Raw genomic sequence first — 22,771 nt, 5'->3', positions numbered from 1 at the left:
ACCAGAGAAACAATACAAAAAAATCAATGCAACGAAGAGTTGGTTTTTTGAGAAAATCAACAAGATAGACAAACCTTTACCCAAACTAACGAAAAAGCAGAGAGAGAACATGCAAATTAACAAAATCAGGAATGAAAAGGAGAACATAACAATGGACACAAAGGAAATCCAGACAGTTTTCAGGTCATACTTTGAAAATCTGTATTCCAAAAATTTGAAAATTCAAAGGAAATGGACAAGTTTCTGGATAACTATCCCTTACCAAACTTAAATCAAGAACAGACAAACAACTTAAATAGACCTATAACCTGCTATGAAATAGAATAAATCATCGAAGCCTTCCAACCAAAAAAAACTCCAGGGCCAGATGGATTCTTTGCAAAATTCTACCAGACATTCAAGGAAGAACTAATACCACCACTCCTCAAACTGTTCCACAAAATAGAAACAGAAGGTTCATTGCCAAACTCTTTTTATGAGGCCACAATAACCTTGATACCCAAGCCTCACAAAGACACAACTAAGAAAGAAAACTACAGACCAATATCCCTGATGAACATCGATGCAAAAATACTCAATAAAATACTGGCAAATCGAATTCAAGAATACATCAGAGAAATCATCCACCATGACCAAGTAGGCTTCATAGCTGGAATGCAGGGATGGTTTAACATACAAAAATCTATCAACGTGATCCACCATATAAAAAAACTGAAAAAAAAAAACCCATATGATTATCTCCCTAGATGCTGAAACAGCCTTCGACAAAATTCAACACCCTTTCATGATAAAGGTCTTGGAGAGGTCAGGGATAACAGTAACATACCTAAACATAATAAGGGCAATATACAGCAAACCAACTGCCAACATCAAACTGAATGGAGAGAAACTTAAGCCAATTCCTCTAAAATCAGGAACAAGACAAGGCTACCCTCTCTCTCCATATCTCTTCAATATCATACTAGAAGTTCTAGCTAATTCTATAAGAAACAAAAGGAGATCAAGGGTATCCAAATTGGAAAGGAAGAAGTCAAACTGTCTCTATTTGCAGATGATATGATAGTTTACATAAGCGACCCAATAAACTCTACCAGGGAACTCCTACAGCTGATAAACACCTTCAGAAAACTAGCAGGATACACGATAAACTCAAAAAAATCAGTAGCCCTACTTTTGTGAGAAGACAGTGAGACAGAGAAAGAAATCAGAGAAACATCACCCTTTACAATAGCCACAAGCAACATAAAGTATCTTGGTGTAATGCTTACCAAACAAGTAAAAGACCTATAGAACAAGAACTTTGTGGCTCTAAAGAAAGAAATTAAAGAAGATACAAGAAAATGGAAAGAGCTCCCATGCTCTTGGATATGTAGGATAAATGTAGTAAAAATGGCAATCTTGCCAAAAGCAATCTACAGATTCAATTCAATCCCCATTAAAATCCCACCACAATTCTTCACTGACCTTGAAAGGATAATAATCAACTTTATATGGAAAAACAAAAGATCCAGGATAACCAAATCAACCCTATACAATAAAAGAACTTCAGGAGGCATCACCATTCCTGACTTTATGCTCTACTACAGAGCTATAGTTCTGAAAACAGCCTGGTATTGGCATAAAAATAGACAGGTAGACCAATGGAATCTAACTGAAAATCCTGATATTAACCCACACACCTATGAACACCTTGGACAAAGCAGCTAAAATTATACAATGGGGCGAAGACAGCATCTTCAACAAATGGTGCTGGCACAATTGGATGAGGGTGTGTAGAAGACTGCAGATAGATCCATGTCTGTCGCCATGCACAAAACTCAAGTCCAAATGGATCATAGACCTCAACATCAATCCAGCCACATTGAACCTCTTAGAAGAGAAAGTCGGAGGTACCCTTGAACAAATTGTTATAGGAGACTGCTTCCTGAACATAACTCCAGGGGCACAGACACTGAGAGAAACAATTAATAAATGGGACCTTTTCAAACTTAGAAGCTTCTGGACGGCAAAGGATAGTAGACAAGACCAAACAGCAGCCCACAGACTGGGAAAAGATTTTCACCAATCCTATATCCGACAAAGGGCTGATCACCAAAATATACAAAGAACTCAATAAACTAGTCAACAAAATACCAAATAATCCTATTAAAAAATGGGGTACATAACTGAAGAAAGAATTCTCAATAGAAGAAATCAAAAAGGCAGAAAGACACTTAAGAAAGTGCTCCACATACATAGCTATCAGGGAAATGCATATCAAAACAACTTTGAGATACCATCTTACTCCTGCCAGAATGGCTAAAATTAGAAACACCAGTGATGACTCATGTTGGAGTGCAAACTCACACAGCCATTTTGGAGATCAGTATGGCGGTTCCTCAGGAAAATGGGAATTAGTTTACCACAGGACCCGGCAATCCCCCTCTTAGGCATATACCCAAAGGATCCACATCCATGCAACAAAGACATCTGTTCAGCTATGTTCATAGCAGCACTATTTGTAATAGCAAGAACCTGGAAGCAACCTAGATGCCCCTCAATTGAAGAATGGTTAATGAAGATGTGGCACATCTACACAATGGAATACTACTCTGCAGAAAAAAATAATGGTATCTTGAAATTTGCAGGCAAGTGGATGACACTTGAAGAAACCATCCTGAATGAGGTAACCCAGTCACAAAAAGAGTAACACAGTATGTACTCACTCATATATGGATTTTAGACCTAGATCAAAGGATCACCAGCCTATAATTCACACCACCAGAGGAAATAGGATACAAGGTGTATTCTAAGAGATTCATATAAAGTCCCTCACAGAACCGGGAAGGGACAAGTCCCCCAGAGCACAGGGGAAGTGGGGGGGGGCAGCGAATGGAGAGAGAAGTGGAGAAAAGGAGGGGGAGGAAAGGAAAACATGTGGGACCAGAAAGATTGAGCCCAGTTAGGAATAGAAGACAGGAGAGACAGAGAGAGAGAACATAAAAGAGGGAGCCAATATTGGTTTGAAGATAAAATTGAACACAAAGAAAGGTCTAGAGAATTACCAGCCTGCCACCAACTAGCAATTTGAGCTTCCGTGGAAAGGCTACCATAAATGCCCTTCCCAGATAGCGAGATCAACAACTAACTTCTCCATGGAGCCATCAATGCCTGTTGGAAACAGGAGCAAACACCCATACATAAACACTGAGTTGAACTAGAACCCAGATGCAGATGGAGAGGACAAGACCAGGCGGCAGAAACACAGCTTACCTGGACAAGGAGGAGCTAGCTGGGATGACTGATAGCTGGGAAGCCAGCATGGGACTGACTCAGGCTCCCATGAATATGGGTCTCAGCCAGAAGGACTGAGCAGTCTAAGGGACCTCAGGCAGTGGAGCCAGGATGTATCCCTGGTGTACAAAAGGACCTTGAGAACACATCCCCCATGGAGGGATAACTGCCTTAATCTAGAGACAAGAGAGAAGCCCTAGTCCCTACTTCACATGACCTGTCAGATCTACATGACCCCAACTGGATGGCATTCCCCTACATATGGAATTGGGGTGGGGGGAAGGAAGGGGACGGTGGTTAGAGTGCATGTGAGAGGGCAGACAGAGTAAAAGGGAGGGAAGGAGGGAAGGAATATGGGAGGAAGGGAGGGAGGTTTGGAGGGAGAGAGGGAAGGAAAGGGAACTAGGTTCAACATGTAAAATAATAAATTAAATTAAAAAAATGCTTTGATTCCAAAATTTAAATTCAAGGACAAGTTACTGCGGAAAAGGATTTCTATTTTTGTTTCCACAGAAAATGAAAAGATGTGGATTCCTTCCAGACTAATGTGGTTTGATCAAGCCAGACCACCTGAAACAGAGTACAAGCTGATCCTACATTCAAAACAACTGACAGACTTACAGACCACAGCCAGGATTTCTGAATGTTCTTCGAATCCCCCATGACAGCGCCCCTTACCAGCAGGAAGTAGTTTGGAAAGAAAGATGCCCACATTCCCAAATATTGTCTATAAATGTTTGTTTTAATTTAAATGACTTGGTTGTATAAAATAAATAAATAAATAAACACCAAAAACATAAGATTGAGACTAGAAAGCCTCATGAAGATTTGGTAGTGGAAAAACTGGAATCCTACAAGCAGAAAAATGAAATTAAACCCATATCTCTCAGCCAGACTAATTCCAACTTCAGGAGTATCAAAGACTTATATCTGAAACCCAGAACACTGAAAGTGTAAGAAGAAAACCTAAGCAATAGTCTCCAAGATCTAGGACTCTGAAAAAATTTTCTGGATGTGACTCTATTTACCCAAGAATTAAAGCTAACAATTGACAGGTAGGAATTCATGAAATTAAAAGGCTCTGTACAGTCAAAGAAAAAAAATCAACTGAGTACAGAGGAAACCTAAGAATGGGAGAGAATTTTTGCCTGTATATATCTGACAGTGGATTAATAACTACAATATACAAAGAACTGAAAAACCAAATCCCAAATGTTAAAATCAAAATGAATGACATAACACACAAGAAGTGATCTCAGGTTATGACATGAGAGTTTCCAATGTGGGGGGGGGGGAGAAAATGGCAAGAATAGTTTGAAAAAGTTTGCCAACCTTTGCAATTATGAAAACAAAAATCAAAATGACTTTTGATTTCATCCTGCCCCAGACAGAATGGCAAAGATCCACAGAAAAGCCAACAAAAGACCTATGGTAGGTCTGTAAACTGATGCAGCCACCTTGCAAATGAGAATGGGGCATTCTCACAAAGCGAAAAGTAATTCTGCAGTATGAACCAACAACAACACTCCTTGGCCTATGTCCTGAAGTTGCCTAAGTTTTCTCCACAGGTATTTGCTTTTTTGTTTTTTGTTTTGTTTTTTCATCTGCAATGCTGCTTTGTTTCACTGCAGTTAGGAAAGAGAAAACAGATAAATGAACCAGAACTGAAAAATGGCTAATAAAATTGATATATACACCATGGAATACCATTCAGGTGTAAAGAAAAATGAAATCATAAACTTTGTGAGTATGTGGATAGGAGTAGCAAAGATATTATTGGGGTATGAAACCCAAATACACAAAGACAAATGTCACATGTTCTTTCTCATGTGAGGCTCCTAGGTCCAAATCTTCAGATGGACCTTCCAAACAGTACATGTTTGGAAGAAGCTGAAGGACAGTAAAATGAGCAGGATCATTGAAGGAGCTTGGGGGGAAACAGAGTGGAATAGCAGGGGAGAAATGACCTAAATGGGTATGAGACTCTAATTATGGATGCAAGAGGGAGAGAAATACAGTTGAAGGAGGGAATAACGTGAAATAATAGTAAGGATGTTGGAAAAAGTCTAAGTGATCTGAAATAGAAATGGGTAAAGGGGTGCTTTAGGGAAGCAGAAAGGAAGCAAATAAAGAAGAAGGAGGGAGGACTGTTAAACATTAATAAGAATGTTTGAAACAGCCAAGCCAAAAAGACTAGTAACTATTGACATGAAAAATCCTATAATACCATCAATACTGATACACAAAGTTTTAGTAAACCTTTCTTATTTGGGCTGATGCTCCTCCCTCCAAGACTAAGTCTACATAACACAATCCTTTTGTGTTGTTCCCAAGGGTTGTTGAAGGGACAACAACCAACATAAGCAGCCTATTTCTTTGCCCTTTTTTATCTTGCAGAGTTGAAATGTGAGTCTGCATTGCTGAAGACACCATGTATTTCAGAATCATGAACCCTTGATCCAGAACTGATACGAATGCCCTTACCCTGAGGACTAGCTTTCCTGACTAGAAGACATCATGTAGGCTTCCAAATGATGGAGACAACTAACATACCTACCCTGCTGTGACAACAATGAACTGCACCACTGACCATCATAGCACAGAACCCTAAGGGTGAAGTAGTGTCATGCATTCCTTGATGGTGATTAAGAGCTCTCTGTATTAGAGTCAAGAGCCAGCAAAAATAAAGAAACCATGCCTCTGCCCAAAACCTAAGTACGAAGTGCTAGTGAAGCCATGGTTATTTGAAGGCAATCTAAATCATTAATTTACTAAACCAGCATAATCCCTAACAGCATTCTGTAAACATTGGTCCTGACCCTCACAGATAATTGCAGTCTTCACCTGACAGCAAGTAAAATTTTCTACACATCACATGAGACCATTATGAACCAAAGTTGCAGAGGCAGTCTCCAGTGGATAACCAAACTTAAGGTTCACAGGACATTTGGAAAGACAGTAAGAATGAGAGGATCAGGGAGCTTTCTCTAAGTTGCATATCCAGGTAATATTGGAAGTGAAACACATAATTCCTACCATCATGGCTGACTATACCTGTGAAACTAACCAGGTACAACATCAGGAGGCATACCAAAATGATGAAGAAAATAACAAGGCCCAACCCTAAACAAAGGACAAAACTCAACCAAGAAATGTTGAGAGAGGGAGAAATGGTCTTCCCCAGGGTATATCATACTAATTGATCATTCAATAAAAATAGTCAGCCCTAAGAGATATATAAAAGTAATGGCATACAGACCAATCCAGTTACATTTAGGAATGCATACGTATACTTACATACAGCTAGTGCATTCAGTGAAAAAAGCGGTTGTGATGTCAAAGAGGGCAATGAGGGATATATGGTAAGTATCACTTTGAGGAAAAGAAAGTATAACAGTGCAATTACATTTTAATTTCTGAATCAAATGTAAAGAAAACAAAAACAAATGTTTGATATGCCAATTGCTCTATGAATCAGGATATATGTTACCATAACATATAGCTCTGTAGAGAATGGCACCTACCATGCATTCTTGATAACCTGAGTGTGATCTCTAAACACATGTCAAAGTCAACCTAGCTGACTTATCTCTACAAAGATGTCCTGTGACTCCCCTATGTGAGCTTTGGCACATACATGTGTGAACATGTGCTCTCTCTCTCTGTCTCTCTCTCTTTTCTGTCTCTCACAACAATTCACACACAATAATATGAAAAAAGGTACTTTAAATAACCTCTTCTTTACCTGAAGCTAATAAGGAATTAGATATTTCCAATTATCCTTACTTTAAGATGATGACAACCACAATGGACTCAACAAAGAATTTTACCTATGGAAACATGAGATCTTAGATTATTAAATATACTTAATTAATTTTCAACCTTTCAGTTGTTGCAATAACATAGTCTGTTTGCTATTCAGTTGCTTATGTCTTGTTGTTACTGAAGAGAATAATTATATAATACGTTCCTATCATTATTAGAGTCTTGTATTCTATTTTTACCAATTTTTCTTATATTATTTTTTAAAAATTTGATATAATCATCGTATCACCTCTTTTGTCATACTCTCTCTAATCATGCTCCTGGACTCAACTTGGTCTTCTTTTCTATAAAATATATCCCTCTTTTTCATTAAGTGTTGATTGCTTTTTGTGTGTATAGTCTGAAATATAAACTGTTAAGTCCATGTAATATGATATCAGGGCTGAACAATAATCTAGACCTAAATCTACAGGTAGCTGCAGCTTCTTTTACAAGGACTCTTGTGTCATACTTGGTTTGATATTTCAAATGATAACTCTAAATGTTTTAAACTTAATTGTATGTGTGTTCCATTTAGGAAACAGCCCCACAGGTACAGGTTCTGAATGTATTTTCAAGAAAGAATCATTAGATACATTTATTCAAGGAATATACATGTATCCTTGATATTGGCACACCATACATTACCTAGGCAGACTGTAGCATGGACTGCAAGAGCTGTGGGGATAGTACCATGTAAAAAAAGACATTTTTTGGAAGTAGTGACACAATATGATGTGTTAATTAAATGACCTCACATTGCGTGGCACAACAGTGATTATTAATGAATATGGGATGGATGAATGAGACATGGACAACAGTGCTCCATCACAACACTACGGCTTTCTCCCTCTACAGTCACAAGAAGTTTGGGGAAAGGTATTATTTTTCTACCTGTCTGGTTGGAAATGTGCCTCTCTGGACAAACCACACAAGAAAAACAGCAGGCAGGTCTTTCTTCTTCTACAAATTTCCAGAAACCCGGACCACAGCTCTGTGTACATACAGATTGAGGAGTCTGAGGAACACACAGAAATTCTCATCATAATTTCGCATTTAAGTCACAGACTTAAATATTTTTAAGCTAAACACTTTAAACTTCACTTAGACTATGAGAGCTGTATGAAGTTATGTGAGACTGTGCAGACTCCATATGGAGTGTAGAGTGTAGAGTTGAAGTTGCCACACTTCCAGATACTAAAAGTTCAAAGTTTCTTTATGTTGAGTAAACTGTGACTAACTTCTGCTAGCTTTATGAAATATCTTTAAGAACTGAATATTCCCTCCTGGAATAAAATTAGCCAGAATTCTTTCCTTATATGAACTGTGGAGTGGTTGAAGTCAGACAGAAACCAAGTCACTGTTGCCTAACTATTTCTACCTTTACCGTTCCTAGCCTGCAGTCACAATTATTCACTCTGATTCACTTCCCATGAAACAGGGTTTGGCCATTGGTGGATGGTCACAGCTTCTCCTGGCTCCATCACATGTAGATTTTCCTGTGACATTCACTCTTCACTCCCCATTCTCAGTATAGGGCTCTAATTTTTCTTCCAAATGTTAGTTATGTCATCCTTCAAGATTTTCATAAATTGGCTCCTTAGTTAATCACATTAACCACTACAATCTAACACAACTTAAGTTTGTTAATATTTTTAGGATTTGTGAATGCTAGGAAATTCTCTATCCTTCTCTTAAACATGCTTCTTGCTATATGTTAGACTCAGTTTCTATCTTATGAACATCTATATATTAACATGTATATGGGGCTGGAGAAATGGCTCAGCAATTAAGAGTGCATACTGCTCTCACAGAGAAACCCGTGATCACTTCCCAGCACACAAATCAGGCAGTACACACACACTCATTATAGAGATGTTTTGTATAAAATCCACGATTCACTTTTTTTGTTTTGTTTTAAGGACTATGGATATGTTTGTATATGAATTGTGTTAAATGAGTGATGAATTGAACATCAGCATTCATTTATAATAAACCTGTATATGTGTATGCATACAATTGTATGCATGTTTATGAACACAGAAACACACACGTGCAGACTCCTTTATAAAGTCATGAACACAGATTTATTCATTCACTGAAGCATGAAAACACACATAAGATCAAATTCAATCAAACTAATTCAATCTAGAGAAATTAGCTGATAATATGTGTTTGCTTTGTTTATATGTATAATTATCAAAGTGATATTTTTTTTTGCTACAGTGGTTTTATTTAGCTTGTCCATCCATTCAGCAATATATGAAGGTTTGGCTTGTGACATAACTTACCCTGTGTCCATAACATATTTCTTTTTTTTCTTTATTTTATTTATTTTATATAACCGAGTCCATTTAAATGAAAACAAACATTTATAGACAATATTTGGGAATTTGGGCGTCGTTCTTTCTAAACTGCTAGCTGGACAAATCAAAGTGATATTTTAAAGATTGATTTATTTCTGAATTAAAGACCTTAAAGTAAACTGAAGATATGGCTCAGTATTTAATGTGTTTGCCCCATAAACATGAGGTTCTAAACTTGATCATGGAGAAGGGAAGTGTAGAAAAGTAAGGGGCAAAACTATATGCCTGTAATCCCAGTATGGTAGTCATGGAGACAGGGAGAATGCCTGGGAATGCTGTCCAGTGAGTACAGCTAAACCCAAAACTTGGGGTCCAAAGAGAGATTATGTTTATAATAAAGTGGACAAAACAAAGGAAGCAAAACAGTTCTGACTTTGACCTCAACAGGAACATGTGCTCGCATGCATGAGCATGCACACAGGAGCTCACAAAACAGATAAGTACTTAGAGCCTATAAATTATTTTAAAAATCAAAGACACATCACACAATAAATTTTCATAACCCTTTTCAGATATTTGAAGACATATGAAATGTTGATATTCAACCAGACCTTATTGAAGTATCTTGGCCATTTGATCAGAACTTCGTTGATGAACAAGCCTTGATCTTGTAGACTCTTGGAGACAAACTCTCCTACTTTAACTAGAAATGAATCATTATTAGTATTTCCCAAAAAGTTTTGTACATCATACTTTTCCACATGGTTCTTGTTCTCATCAAAGCATATTTGATCTCCAGCTGCATTTGTAAATTGTATTTTCCTCAGAAATGGATGAAGCTGAAGAGAGATATCATTTGCGTATGAGTGGTGAATGCAAATTTCTCACTGAATGTTCCTAAGAGCAATCCACCTTCTGTAACTCTATTCTAGCTTTCTTGGTAGAGTCTTCCTTTGAGTCACTGTCTCCCCAGCTGTTGCAGTGAGATGAAAATTTCTCACCATGAAATTCATATAGAAGTTACCTAAGGGGTGGAGCATACCACAACTTGTAGCATATTCTTAGGAGAACAATTACTTGTGCCTCTCCCCAGCAAAATAACAATGTCTACAACTAGAAAATATAGATGTTTTCAGAGTGAAACTGGAGTAAAAAATTTAAGCAACTCTGTGTTCATGGCTTTATAGGTGATAAGGTATTTACCTTCCTTATGGCATATAATGAACACATGTGTGTATGGTTAGGTAGGTAGATAGGTGTAAACACACACACACACACACACAGTTTCTTGACATGAAAAGTTTTGAGTAGTTTCTACAAAGGTCCAAATTCTTGAAAAAAATATTAATTATGCAGAAAAATATGTCTGCCATTTATACTTCAGGAAACTATAGAGACATGTTCTGCCATCCTCCATTATTTTTCATTTGTTTTGGGTCACAGCATTTTCCTTTCAACTTTTATATCAACAATAATGGAGACAAAATTAATACACAAATATTCTGTGTTGTAACTAGATTTTTAAAGATAATTCTTTATTGTTTAGATTAATTTATTTTTATTTTGTTTATGACTTTCCTTCTTACATGAATGTATATCTACTAAACATCTGTGTTTTGCCAGTAAAGACCAGGGAGGGTTCTGGATCCCAGGAAAGGGGTGTAAAGACATTTCTAAGCTGCCTTGTAGATATTGGTAACTGAACCTGGGTTTTGTCAAGAGCTTCAAATACATCAATCTACACACAGTCATCCTGCCTCCAAATTTGTCTTATTTATATTAGTGTGTACTGCCTAGGTGAATGTATATGGTATATTTTGCTTACAATCTAATAAAGTCTGCCTGTGACTTTGAAACACCAGTCCATGGTGCAGTTTCAAGTGATGCTCTCATCAGAGTGTCTGTGCAACTGGCTATGTTTTCTTTTGTTTTTTCCCCAAGCCTCTGACCAAGTCCAGAATTTCCTTTTGTGGACTTTCTAAAGAGTTTTCAGCAGACACCCAGTGTCCAGAAATACCTGAACTCCAAACACCACCTAAGTAACCCACCCTAGACGGGCTGGCTTTGCATTCTGGCTGTACTGTGCCACAAGGTTTTTTTATGTTGTTGTTGTTGTTGTTGTTGTTTTTGCCACACAATCCTGTCTGTGGTTTTTTAGACATCTGGCTCTCTCTCTCTGCTCTCTTCCAACCACCCCTCCACCATGGAATAAAGGCTTTCCCTATAGTTCTTCTCATAAGATAGCCATTCTCAGCACACAGACACATGGTAGTTCTCTGATCAGTCAAGCTATGTTTCAGAGTTTCCTGACACTATAGGCAGATTTGGTAAGAAAATCAGAAATTCTTGAAGGAAGATATAAGGTAAATGGGAGAGAATTTTGCACACTAAACAATTGGAAACCCTATTCCAATGGAGATAGTTAGGTCTCAGTATGATTTCACAATGTATAGTTTAAAACTGGAACAATTAAATGAAGAGATAACTGGGATTGACATACTTTTATTTATCATTTAGATAGTACTTGTTGTTGGTGTGATAATGTTTGGTTCATCTCTAAAAATGTTGGTTGATATGAATGCCAAGAAAGTGGCCTTAAAAAAACTTATCAGCTGCTAGAGGTGAGGATTGGGCCTGAATTGGGGGTCCAACAACCCCTCCACCTCCTTGGTACTTTATGGGTCTACTCTGAGCACACTGGACCTGCCTATTCACTGGGGACCACCTTGAGGCCTCACTTGCCTGATCTTTCCCAATTTCCTGTGGCACTCTGCCAGATAGGAAAGACCTCCAAGAGAGCTTGGATCATCCATATTTGCAGGCACTGAACTCCTGGATCATCTACAGCCACTATGAGAGTGGGATAGAGAGATATAGACTCCACCTGCACCATCTAGAAAAAGCAATGGGAAGATGGCAATACAAGAAAACACCCAACAATAGAAAGACCAGTATGATACTACCAGAATCTCGGGACTATACACCAACCAGACCAGACCAGAACACACCAAAACAGATGAAGCAGAAGAGATAGACCTAAAAAATAACTGCATAGAAATGATAGAGGCCCTCCAAGATGATATCAGAAAACTGCTTAAAGAAATGGAGGAAAAGACAAACAAAAATTGGAAGAAATAGAGGAAAAGACCAAGAAAAAAATTAAAGAAATTAACAAATCTCTTAAAGAAATAAGGAAAGCCAAAGAAAACAAATCAAACAGATGAAGGAAATAATTCATACAGTTTAAGACATGAAAACTGAAATAGAAACAGCAAAGAAAACAGAACCTGAGGTAATGCTAGAAATAGAAAAACTAGGTAAATAGTCAGGAACTACAGGTGCAAGCATAACCAATGGAATACAAGAGATTGAAGATAAATTCTTAGGTGCTGAAGTTAAACAAGAGAAAATAAATTCATTGACCAAAGAAAATCTTTAATCTAACAAATCCTTAACACAAAACATCCAGGAAATGTGGGACACCGTGAAAAGGCCAAACATAAGAATAATAGGCATAGAAGAAAGCGAAGAAGCTCAGCTCAAAGATGCAGAAAACATATTGAACAAAATCATTGAAGAAAATTTCCTAATCAGAAGACACGCCTATGAAAGTACAAGAAGCATTCAAACACCCAATAGACTGGACTAAAGAAAAAAGACCCTTTGCCACATAATAATCAAAACACCTAACATACAGAATGAAGAAAGAATATTAAGAACAGTGAAGGAAAAGGCCAGGCAACACACAATGGCAGACCTATCAAAATTACATGTGCATTACACATGGAAACTCTGAAGGTCAGAAGTTCCTTGATAGATGTTCTACAAATTTCAAGAGTTCACAGATACCAGCTCAGGATACTATACTCAGCAATACTCTCCATCACTATATACAGGAAACAAAATATTCAATGACAAATCCAGATTTTCAAAATACATATTCCAAATTCAGCCCTACAAAAATTTCTGAAAAAACAAAACAAACAAACAAAAACAAAAACTTCAACATAAGGAAGTTAACTATACTATACTCAAAAAACACATAGTTAATCAATAATCTTACTTTACCAGGATGCGAAAGAAAAAGTGGGGTAAATATACTCACAAAACCACAGCCAACAAGAAATCTAAAACGAACAATCAATCGTCCTTACTTTTCCTCAACATTAATGGTCTTAACTCGTCAACAAAGAGACACAGGCAAACAGAATGGATACAAAGACAGAATCCATACTTCTGTTGAATACAAGAACCACATCTAAGCTTCAAAAATAGACATTACCTCAGGGTAAAGGCCTGGTAAAAAAAAAAAAAAAAAAAAAAAAAAAAAACCTTCCAATCAAATGAAACCCAAAAAAGCAAGAAGGTGTAGCTTTCCTAATATCTAACAAGTTACTTCAAACCAAAAATCAACCAAAAGAGATGAAGAAGGTCATTTCATATTCACCACAGTAGAAATCTATCAGTACAAAGTTTTAATTCTGAACATCTATGCCCACATACAAAGGCACCCACATTCGTAAAAGAAACACTGCTAAACTCAAAGCTCACATAAAACCTCACACACTCATGTGGGAGAATTCAATACTCCAATATCATCATTAGGCAGGACTACCAGACAGAAACGTAACAAACGTAACAAAGAAGCAAAAGAACTAACAAAAGTTACTTCCCAATTGGGTTTAATAGACACCTATGGAACTTTCCATTCAAACTCAGAAGAATAAACCTTCTTCTCGGCTCCATATGAAACCTTCTCTAAAATCAACCACATACTAGGCAACATAACAAACTTCAATAGACAGAAAAAAATTGGAATAGCCTTATGTATCTTATAAGACCATCATGCTTTAAAGTTGGAATTCAACAACAACACAAATTGCAGAAACCCAACAAACTCGTGGATACTGAACAATACACAATTGCACCATTCCTGGGTCAAGGAAGAAATAAAGAAATTAAAGATTTCCTAGAATTCAATGAGAATGAAGACACAACTTATCCAAACATTTGAAACACTTTGAAAGCAGTGCTACAAGGCAAGTTCATGGCACTAAATGCCCATATGAAGACCACGGAGGATAGTCACATAAGATAATTAACAACACAACTAAAAGCCCTAGAATGAAAAGAAGCAAACTCACTCTGGAGGAGCAGACACTAGGAAATAAAAAATTTGAAGGCTGAAATCAATAAAGTAGAAACTAGGAAAACAATACAAAGAATCAATGTAACAAAGAGTTGGTTTTGTGAGAAAATCAACAAGATAGACAAACCTTTATCCAAACTAACCAAAAAGCAGAGAGAGACTATGCAAATTAACAAAATCAAAAATGAAAAGGGAGACATAACAACAGCCACTGAAGAATTCCAGAGACTTTTCAGGTCATACTTTGAAAACCTGTACTCCATAAAATTCAAAAATTCAAAGGAAATGGGCAAATTTCTGGATAACTATACTTACCAAAATTAAATCAAGAACATATAAGCAACTTAAAAAGATCTATAACCCCTAATGAAATACAAGTTGTTTCTGAAGCTCCCAACCAATGAAAGCTGAGGACCAGATGGTTTCAGTGCAAAATTCTAGCAGAAATTCAAAGAAGAGCTAATAACTGTTCCACAAATAGAAGCAGAGGGTTCATTACCAAACTTCTTTTACGAGGCTACAATTTCTTTGGTACACAAGCCACACAAAGACATAACTAAGAAAGAGGACTACAGACCAATATCACTCAAGAATTTTGATGCTAAATACTCAATAAAATACTGGCAAATCAAATCCAAGAAAACATATGAGAAATCATCCACCATGACCAAGTATGCTTCTTTTCAGGGATATAGGGATGGCTCAACATATGAAACTCTATCAATCTGATCCACCATAAAAACAAACAGAAAAAGAAAACCAACATAATCAACCCACTAGACGCTGAAAAAGCCTTTGATGAAATCCAACACCCTTTCATGATAAAGGACTTGAAGAGATCAAGAATAACAGGAACATTCCTAAACATATTAAAAGCAATACCCATTACACCAAGAGCCAACATCAAATTGAATGGAGAAAACCTTAAGACTGTTCCCTTAAATGAGGGACAATACAAGGCTACCCACTCTGTTCATATCTCTTCAATATTGTACTTGAAATTCTAGCTAGAGCAATAATACAAGAAAATGAGATCAAAAGGATACAAATTTGAAAGGAAGAAATCAAACTGTGACTTTTTGCAGATGATATGATAGTTTACATAAGTGACTTGAAAAATTCTACCAAGGAATCCTACAGCTGACAAATACATTCAGCAAAGTAGCAGGATACAAGATTAACACACACACACACACACAAAAAAAAAAAAATTCAGTAGCCCTACTGTATACAGAAAATAGAGGGGCTGAGAAAGAAATCAGAGAAACATGACCCTTTGTAAGATCCACAAACAACATAAAGAATATTGGTGTAATGCTTACCAAACAAGTGAAAGGCCTATATAGCATGAACCAATTTGTGTCTTTAAAGAAAGAAATTAAAGAAGATACCATGCTCTTGGATAGGTGGGATAAACATAGTAAAAGTGGCAATCTTGCCATAAGCAATCTACAGATTCAGTGTGATCCCCATAAAAATCCCAGTACATTCTTCACAGACCTTTACAAGATAATACTCAACTTTATATGGAAAAACAAAAGACCCAGGATAGGCAAGCCAACACTGAACACAAAAAGAACTTCAGGAAGCATCATATCCCTGACTTTAGACCTATAGTCCTGAAAACAGCTTGGTATTGGCAGTAAAATAGACAGGTAGACCAATGGAATTGAAAAGATAATCCTGATATTAAAGCACACACCTATGAACACCTAATTTTTTTATTTGTATTCTACAATGGAAGGAGTAAAGCATCATCAACAAAATGGTGCTGGCACAACTGGATGACGGTGTGTAGAAGACTGCAGATAGACCCATGTCTATCACCACACACAAAACTCAAGTCCAAATGGAACAAAGACCTCAACATAAAACCAGCCACACTGAACATCTTAGAAGAGAAAGTGTGAGGTACACTTGAACAAATTGGTACAGGAGACTGCTTCCGGAACTTAACTCCAGTAGCATAGACACTGAGATGGACAATAAATAAATGGGACCTCCTCAAACTGAGAAGCTTCTATAAGGCAAAAATACACAGTTGACAAGACCAAACAGCAGTCCACAACTGGGAAAGGATCTTCACGAACCCCACATCTGACAGAGGCCTGATCCCCAAGATATACAAATAACTCAAGAAACTAGTCAACAAAACACCAAATATCCCTGTTAAAATATGGGGTATAGAACTTAATAGAGAATTCTCAAGAGAAGAATCCAACATGCCTGAAAGACACTTAAGAAAGTGCTCAGCATCCTTAGCCATAAGAGAAATGCAAGTCAAAACAACTCTGTAAGAATGGCTAAAATCAGAAACACCAATGACAGCTTATGCTGGAGAGGATGGAGAGAAAGGGGAACACTCCTACACTGATGGTAGGAGTGCAAACTTGTGCAGCCAATTTGAAGATCAGTATGAGGATTCCTCAGGAAAATGGGAATCAGTCTACAATACCTTGCAATTATACTCTTAAGAATATACTCAAATGATCCACATTCATGCCCCAAAGACATCTGTTCAACTATGTTTATAGCAGCATTATTTGTAATAGCAAGAAATTAGAGCAACTCCAGATGCCCCTCAACTGAAGAATAGAAAAAGAAGATGTGGCACATTTACACAATGGAATACTACTCAGTGGGAAAAAATGCAATCTTGAAATTCTCAGGCAAATGGATGGAACTTGAGGAAATCATCCTGAATGAGGTTACCCAGTCACAAAAAAGAGGAACATGGTATGTACTCACTCATATATAGATTTTAGACATAGAGCAAAGGATCACCAGCCTATAATTCACACCACCAGAGAAGCTAGGATACAAGGAAGAACCTAAGAGATTCATACAAGGGTAAAGGAAGATCTCCTGAGAATATTGGGAATGGGTGGGGGGCAGTGAGTGGAGAGGGAATTATGAGAAAGAGAAGGGGAGTAGAGGAGAATATGTGGGGCTTGGAAGATTGAATTGGGGGATGAATAGATGAGAGGAGAGAGAGAAAGCGCGCACGCACAAGAGAGAGAGAAAGAGATTGAGAGAGAGCAAAATAAAGGGAACCATTATGGGTTTGAAGAGAAAACTGAATCTAGAGAAATATACAGACACCATACAAGGATTGCCCCAACAAACAATCTGAGCAACAGTGGAAATGTTACCTTAAATGCCCTACCCTGATAATGAGATTGATGACTAACTTTTATATCATAATTGAGCCCTCAACTGGTAGCTGATGGAAACAGAAGCATACACCCACAGCTAAAAACTGAACTGAACTCTTGCAACACAGTTGTAGAAAGAGAGGTGTGATATGAAAATGGGTCAAGACCAGGCTACAGAAACCCACAGAGACAGTTGACCTGAACAAGGGTGAGCTCATGGATCCCCAGACTGATACCTGAGAAACCAGATTGTACCGACTCAAACCCTCTGAATGTGGGTCGTAGTTATAAGGCGTGGGCAGTCTAAGGGAACTCTGACAGCGGAACCAGGTTGTATCCCTGTTGGACAAAAGGATTTTTTGAGCACATTCCCCATGGAGGGATACTGCATTAGCCTAGAGGCAGTAGGAAGGGCCTAGTCCCGACTCCAAATGCATTGACAGATTTTGATGATCCCTTCTGGAAGGCATCACCCTCTCTGTGGTGTGGGGGTGGGGTGTGATAGGAGGGGGCTTGGGAAGAAGGGAGGGAGTAGGAACTGGGATTTATATGTAAAATAAGAAAAAATAATAAATACATATATATATATTAAAAATTGAAATTAACATCCTCATAATAAAAACAAAAACTTATGAAAGCAGCAGACCACAGAAATATTCCAACCCAGACAGAGGAATCATTTAAAAAAAGCAATTTCTGTATTGCATTCTAATTTTAGAGACAAACAACCTAAGGTTTTCAAACAACCAACATTAAAATTTCCAGTAATCTTACAGGAATTGGCAAATGATAGGGGCTCTACTACAGGGCAGGTAGTTATAGATAGATCAAATCAAACTCTAAAGGGTATGCTAAACAAACATAAAGCGATAAGAAACACAACCCAGAAATACATTGTATTATTCTTTATAAATTTTAAATTTTATTAATGCTAATGGATGAAGGACCAATAGCTGTTGAAAGATATTGGATAATAGAAACATCTATGGAATTAAATCAGCTGGTTTACTTTAAAGATGTGTTTATCTCAGAAAGGAAACCAGTATCCATGTTATGATGGGAAAAGGGTTTTGCTATTGTTTACAGACAAATAAAACCATGAATACCATTAAATCTTATAAACATTCTAATCGACTAAAAGTGACCACCTAACTAGAAGAGATGACAGTTCATCACACAGCATGGACAGTTATTCAGAACTAACCCATAATATTGGCAAATGCTTTTAATTTGATCAGACACGACTTGCCAAAAGAAAACCTACCCAAAATTAGTGTTGGGGAAAGTCTTTGTTTTGTCTTTTCAGGAGAATGAAGGCATCTAGTTGGAGTTTGCTTCCAATATGGCAAGACTAGCCATTTGGACAAGATACTGCTCTTGTCTGGACTGTTTGACTTTATGCTGTATAAACTGGACATGCAGGACCCACAGAAAAGTGACTTCTGATTCAAGATGGACATTGCTACAGAGTTCCTGCTTCATGGAAGAGTCTGCGAGACAGTATGCAGGACACAGAAAAAAGTGACTGATAAACTGCCAATACAAAAAGACAGTTTAAAGTTTCCTGCCTTGCTGAAGAGTCTGCTAGACACACTATGGCCTATGGGCTGAAGATGGAAGATTACAAAAGAACCTTGGGTGACCAGGCAGTGATTTGTCTCTGTCATTTCTAGAGCTTATATACTATCCTTCTGTGGTCTTTGAGGGAGTTGAAGACAGATAGTTATGGTTATAGTTTTCCTTAATATTAAAGATAAGATACATAGACTTTAGACACACAAAGATAGGATAGATGATGAAATATTTTCTTCAAATCTTACTAAATGTTAATGGACTAAATATTGTTAACTGTAATTCTTACTTGATAACTGTTGTATAATATATTTTGCTATGTTAAGGTTAAAACCCTTCTTTTTATTTAGACAGAAAAGAGGAGATGATGGGAGATGTCATTCTGTATGTTTCTCATACTGGTTAATAATAAAGCACTGTTGGCCAATAGGAAAGGAAGATAGGAGGGACTAGGAGACAAGGAGGAAATAGGAAGTAGGAAGGAGGAGCCAAGATGGAGAGTCTGGAGAAAGCAGTATGCCGCCAGCTCCCCGGTAAGAGAAATACATAGATCAACAGAAATGGGTTAATAATTAAGGCAGAGCTAGCCGATAAGAAACAAGTAACAGGGCCAACAGAATTATATCTAATACAGAGTCTCTGTGTATTATTTGGGGCTGGCGCAGCAGCAGGAAAAGACCGGGCGGCGGGAGGCAGAAAAACCCGTACACCTTACATCTAGTTAAGGAATTGAAGATCAAAGGACAAATGATATATCTGAATAAATGGACAAATCATCCAAAAAAAAAGTCTCAGGAAAAATAATAAACAGGCCTATTGGTATATCACATTCCCCACTTGGATGGCAATGCCATGCATGTGGAATTGGGGTGAGGGGATGGGAGGTGAGGATGGCCAGGGTGCATGTGAGGGGGCAGAGGAACAAAAGGGGGGAGGGAGGGAGGGAGAGAGAGGGAACTGGCATTGACATGTAAAATAAAAAATAAATAAATAATTTTTTAAAAAGGAGATTAGATTCAAGGTCCTTCTTTTGAAAAGAGAAAAGGGAGATACATATAAGATAAAAAGAAAGCTTGCTGAATCTACTTCTAAATAGCAACTAATTGTTTTAAATATTTTACATTGAACTAGATTTTTATATGTTGTATTCAAATTTTGTAATTGATACAAATTTGAAATTAATTTTGTTAACACATACTGTAAATATGTTTCTAATATTATTGAAGGTTTTGTACCTATACAGCTCATTTGAAAATGTAATAGAAATTTGTAGTTCTTGAAAGTTATTATTACCAACTGTTTAGGATAATAAGAAAATGTGGGTTGATAATTTGTCAGCTATTACAATTAAACTTGTACTCATAATTGGTATGTTTACAAGGTCAAACAGAAGTATATTTTAAATAGACATGTCATCTTCCAATACTTAGAGATCTACATAATATGCCATTAAAGATGTTTTAATAACATTCACTCTAGGTTTATTTGTTTGTTTGTTAGTTTTGTGACAATGAGACAAGTCTTCTCCAAGCAGCACCAATCTACTTTAGAAAAGATGATGGCCATCGTAGAAATTCCACATGGAGTTTACTTTCTGTTTGCAAAAGTAAGTAACTGGGCAAGAAAGTGCTCTTGCAGGAACTGCTCACAGTATGCTCTCCAAATTGAACACAAAAGAGAGTGACTGCCAAACTTGCAAAGACAAGGTGGGAATGCCCTACAAAAATTCAGGTTCATAGAATTGTCTATTGAATATTCTAGGCCTGTATTCCAAATATGAATGCCTCGACTTTACATGGGACCCTAAAGCCCCTATCCAGGCAAACAGTTGTTCTTTTGTTTTGTTTTTTAACATTTCTCACATTTTTTGGAAGTCGCTTGCTTGTACTTCCTGCTTACTCAGTTAATGTTATTTCCTTCTCAGGTCTCTGAGGGAGTTGAAGACTTAATGGTCATAGTTATAATTTTTCTTTGTTTAACAGACTCAGAAAATAATTTACCTAAAATGTGTGAAGTGTAAAAGGTTGAGAAATTTTACAAGATGACTTGATGCCACAAAATAGAATAGATATTGAATTAGGTACAACCATTTGGACTCACCAAGATAGGATATAAAATTGAGTATTTTCTCTATATTTGACAACTGCAAATGCAGTGGACATTATTTATGTGCTTATTTATTGCCTACATATTGTATATATTTATTTTATATAGTTTTTCTTCTATTAGCTATAACCTTCTTTTATATTTTAGACAAAAATGGGGAAATGTGGTGATATTTTGTTTGTGATCTAATAAAGCTTGTCGCAGATCAGAGTGCAAAGCTAGCCACAGACATAAAGGCCAAGAGGGGCGATACACACCTTCAATCAAGCCGTCACACTCATCAGCAATAGAAGAGGGTGGTGGTGGCTCATGCCTTTAATCTCAGCACTAGAGAGGAATGTAAGGTGGGTTGGAGACAGGAGTGCAGTTCATTCAGTCTGCAGTCATGCTGAGCACAGAACTCTCTACTGATTAGCTGCTTTGCTTTTCTGAACTTCAACTTGAACCTCAATATTTGTTTCTGGTATTTTATTAATTTTGTAACATATGCATGCTCAGAAACAGCATGTGGGATGCCTTCAGAAGACAGATGATTGTGCCACATTCTTTAGAATAAAGGTACAAACAGTTGTGAGCCACCATGTGTATGCTAACAACCAAATCCAAAACCTCTGAAAGTATAGCAAGTGCTCCTATTTGCTGAGTCATCCCTCTTAAATGACTAATTATATATTTAAATTAATACAATGGGTTTATACTTCAACTTCTGAGATTCAGTGTTGCATTCTCTAATTAACAACTCATGATATTAAGAACTGTTGCTTAGATATGCGATATTTTTACAAGAAAACATTAACTTATCTAATATCACATCCCTAGAATTCATATTCAAAAACTGTGCCAAAGTCTATGTCAAATATTATTGCTATTAATAATACCAAAACTACATTATACAGTAACCAGAGTTCATCATTTATTTACCTATGTTTGGCTGAATGATAAGTTCAATTGACTTTTTTAGTAATCCTTCCTGATGAAAATCTATTTGAAAGTGAACATTAATTCTTATGAGTTTAAGTGAGTCCTAAGTTTCTATCAGGTTGGTTTAAACACAAACATATCCACTTATCACTAAAGGATGGAAATATGGCCTAGGCTCTGGTACCAACTGTATTCTAACATTAAAAATGGAAGCACACTTTGCATTTCAAAATCATGTTATCTTATTTAAGATAAAGTCCAGCTAATTAATTGTTATAGTTAAGTCTTGATTTCAAAAGTAATTTTGTATATGGGAAAGAGCTACATGAATGGGACAATGAGACATTCCTAGCCTGAGAGAAACTGCCTGACATAACTGTGTTATGAGTATGGATTGGGTCCTGAAAAATGACTTGTAATTGTGAGGGATGCAGAAGGCAGAGGCAGAGAATGAGGCAGAGGGCAGAGGCAGCAGAGACAGCAGA

At 37.1% G+C, this 22,771-nt stretch overlaps 1 protein-coding gene across 1 annotated transcript in view; it reads right to left on the bottom strand.

Annotated features, from left to right (window-relative positions):
- LOC127237074 (vomeronasal type-2 receptor 116-like) overlaps positions 1-22,771 on the bottom strand; it is a 56,275-nt gene that overhangs the window by 17,973 nt on the left and 15,531 nt on the right. Inside the window, exons 4-5 of the mRNA XM_051205111.1 lie at positions 9,995-10,222; positions 7,972-8,095 (exon numbers count right to left, since the gene is read on the bottom strand). Coding sequence (XP_051061068.1) covers positions 7,972-8,095; positions 9,995-10,222 — 352 coding nt within the window. The remainder of the gene's footprint in view (positions 1-7,971; positions 8,096-9,994; positions 10,223-22,771) is intronic.

This window comes from Phodopus roborovskii, unplaced genomic scaffold (genome assembly GCF_943737965.1).
Source record: "Phodopus roborovskii unplaced genomic scaffold, PHOROB, whole genome shotgun sequence".
Lineage (NCBI taxonomy): Eukaryota > Metazoa > Chordata > Mammalia > Rodentia > Cricetidae > Phodopus > Phodopus roborovskii.
Note: the sequence above shows the minus strand (reverse complement) of the source record. Positions and strands in the feature narration are given on the sequence as shown.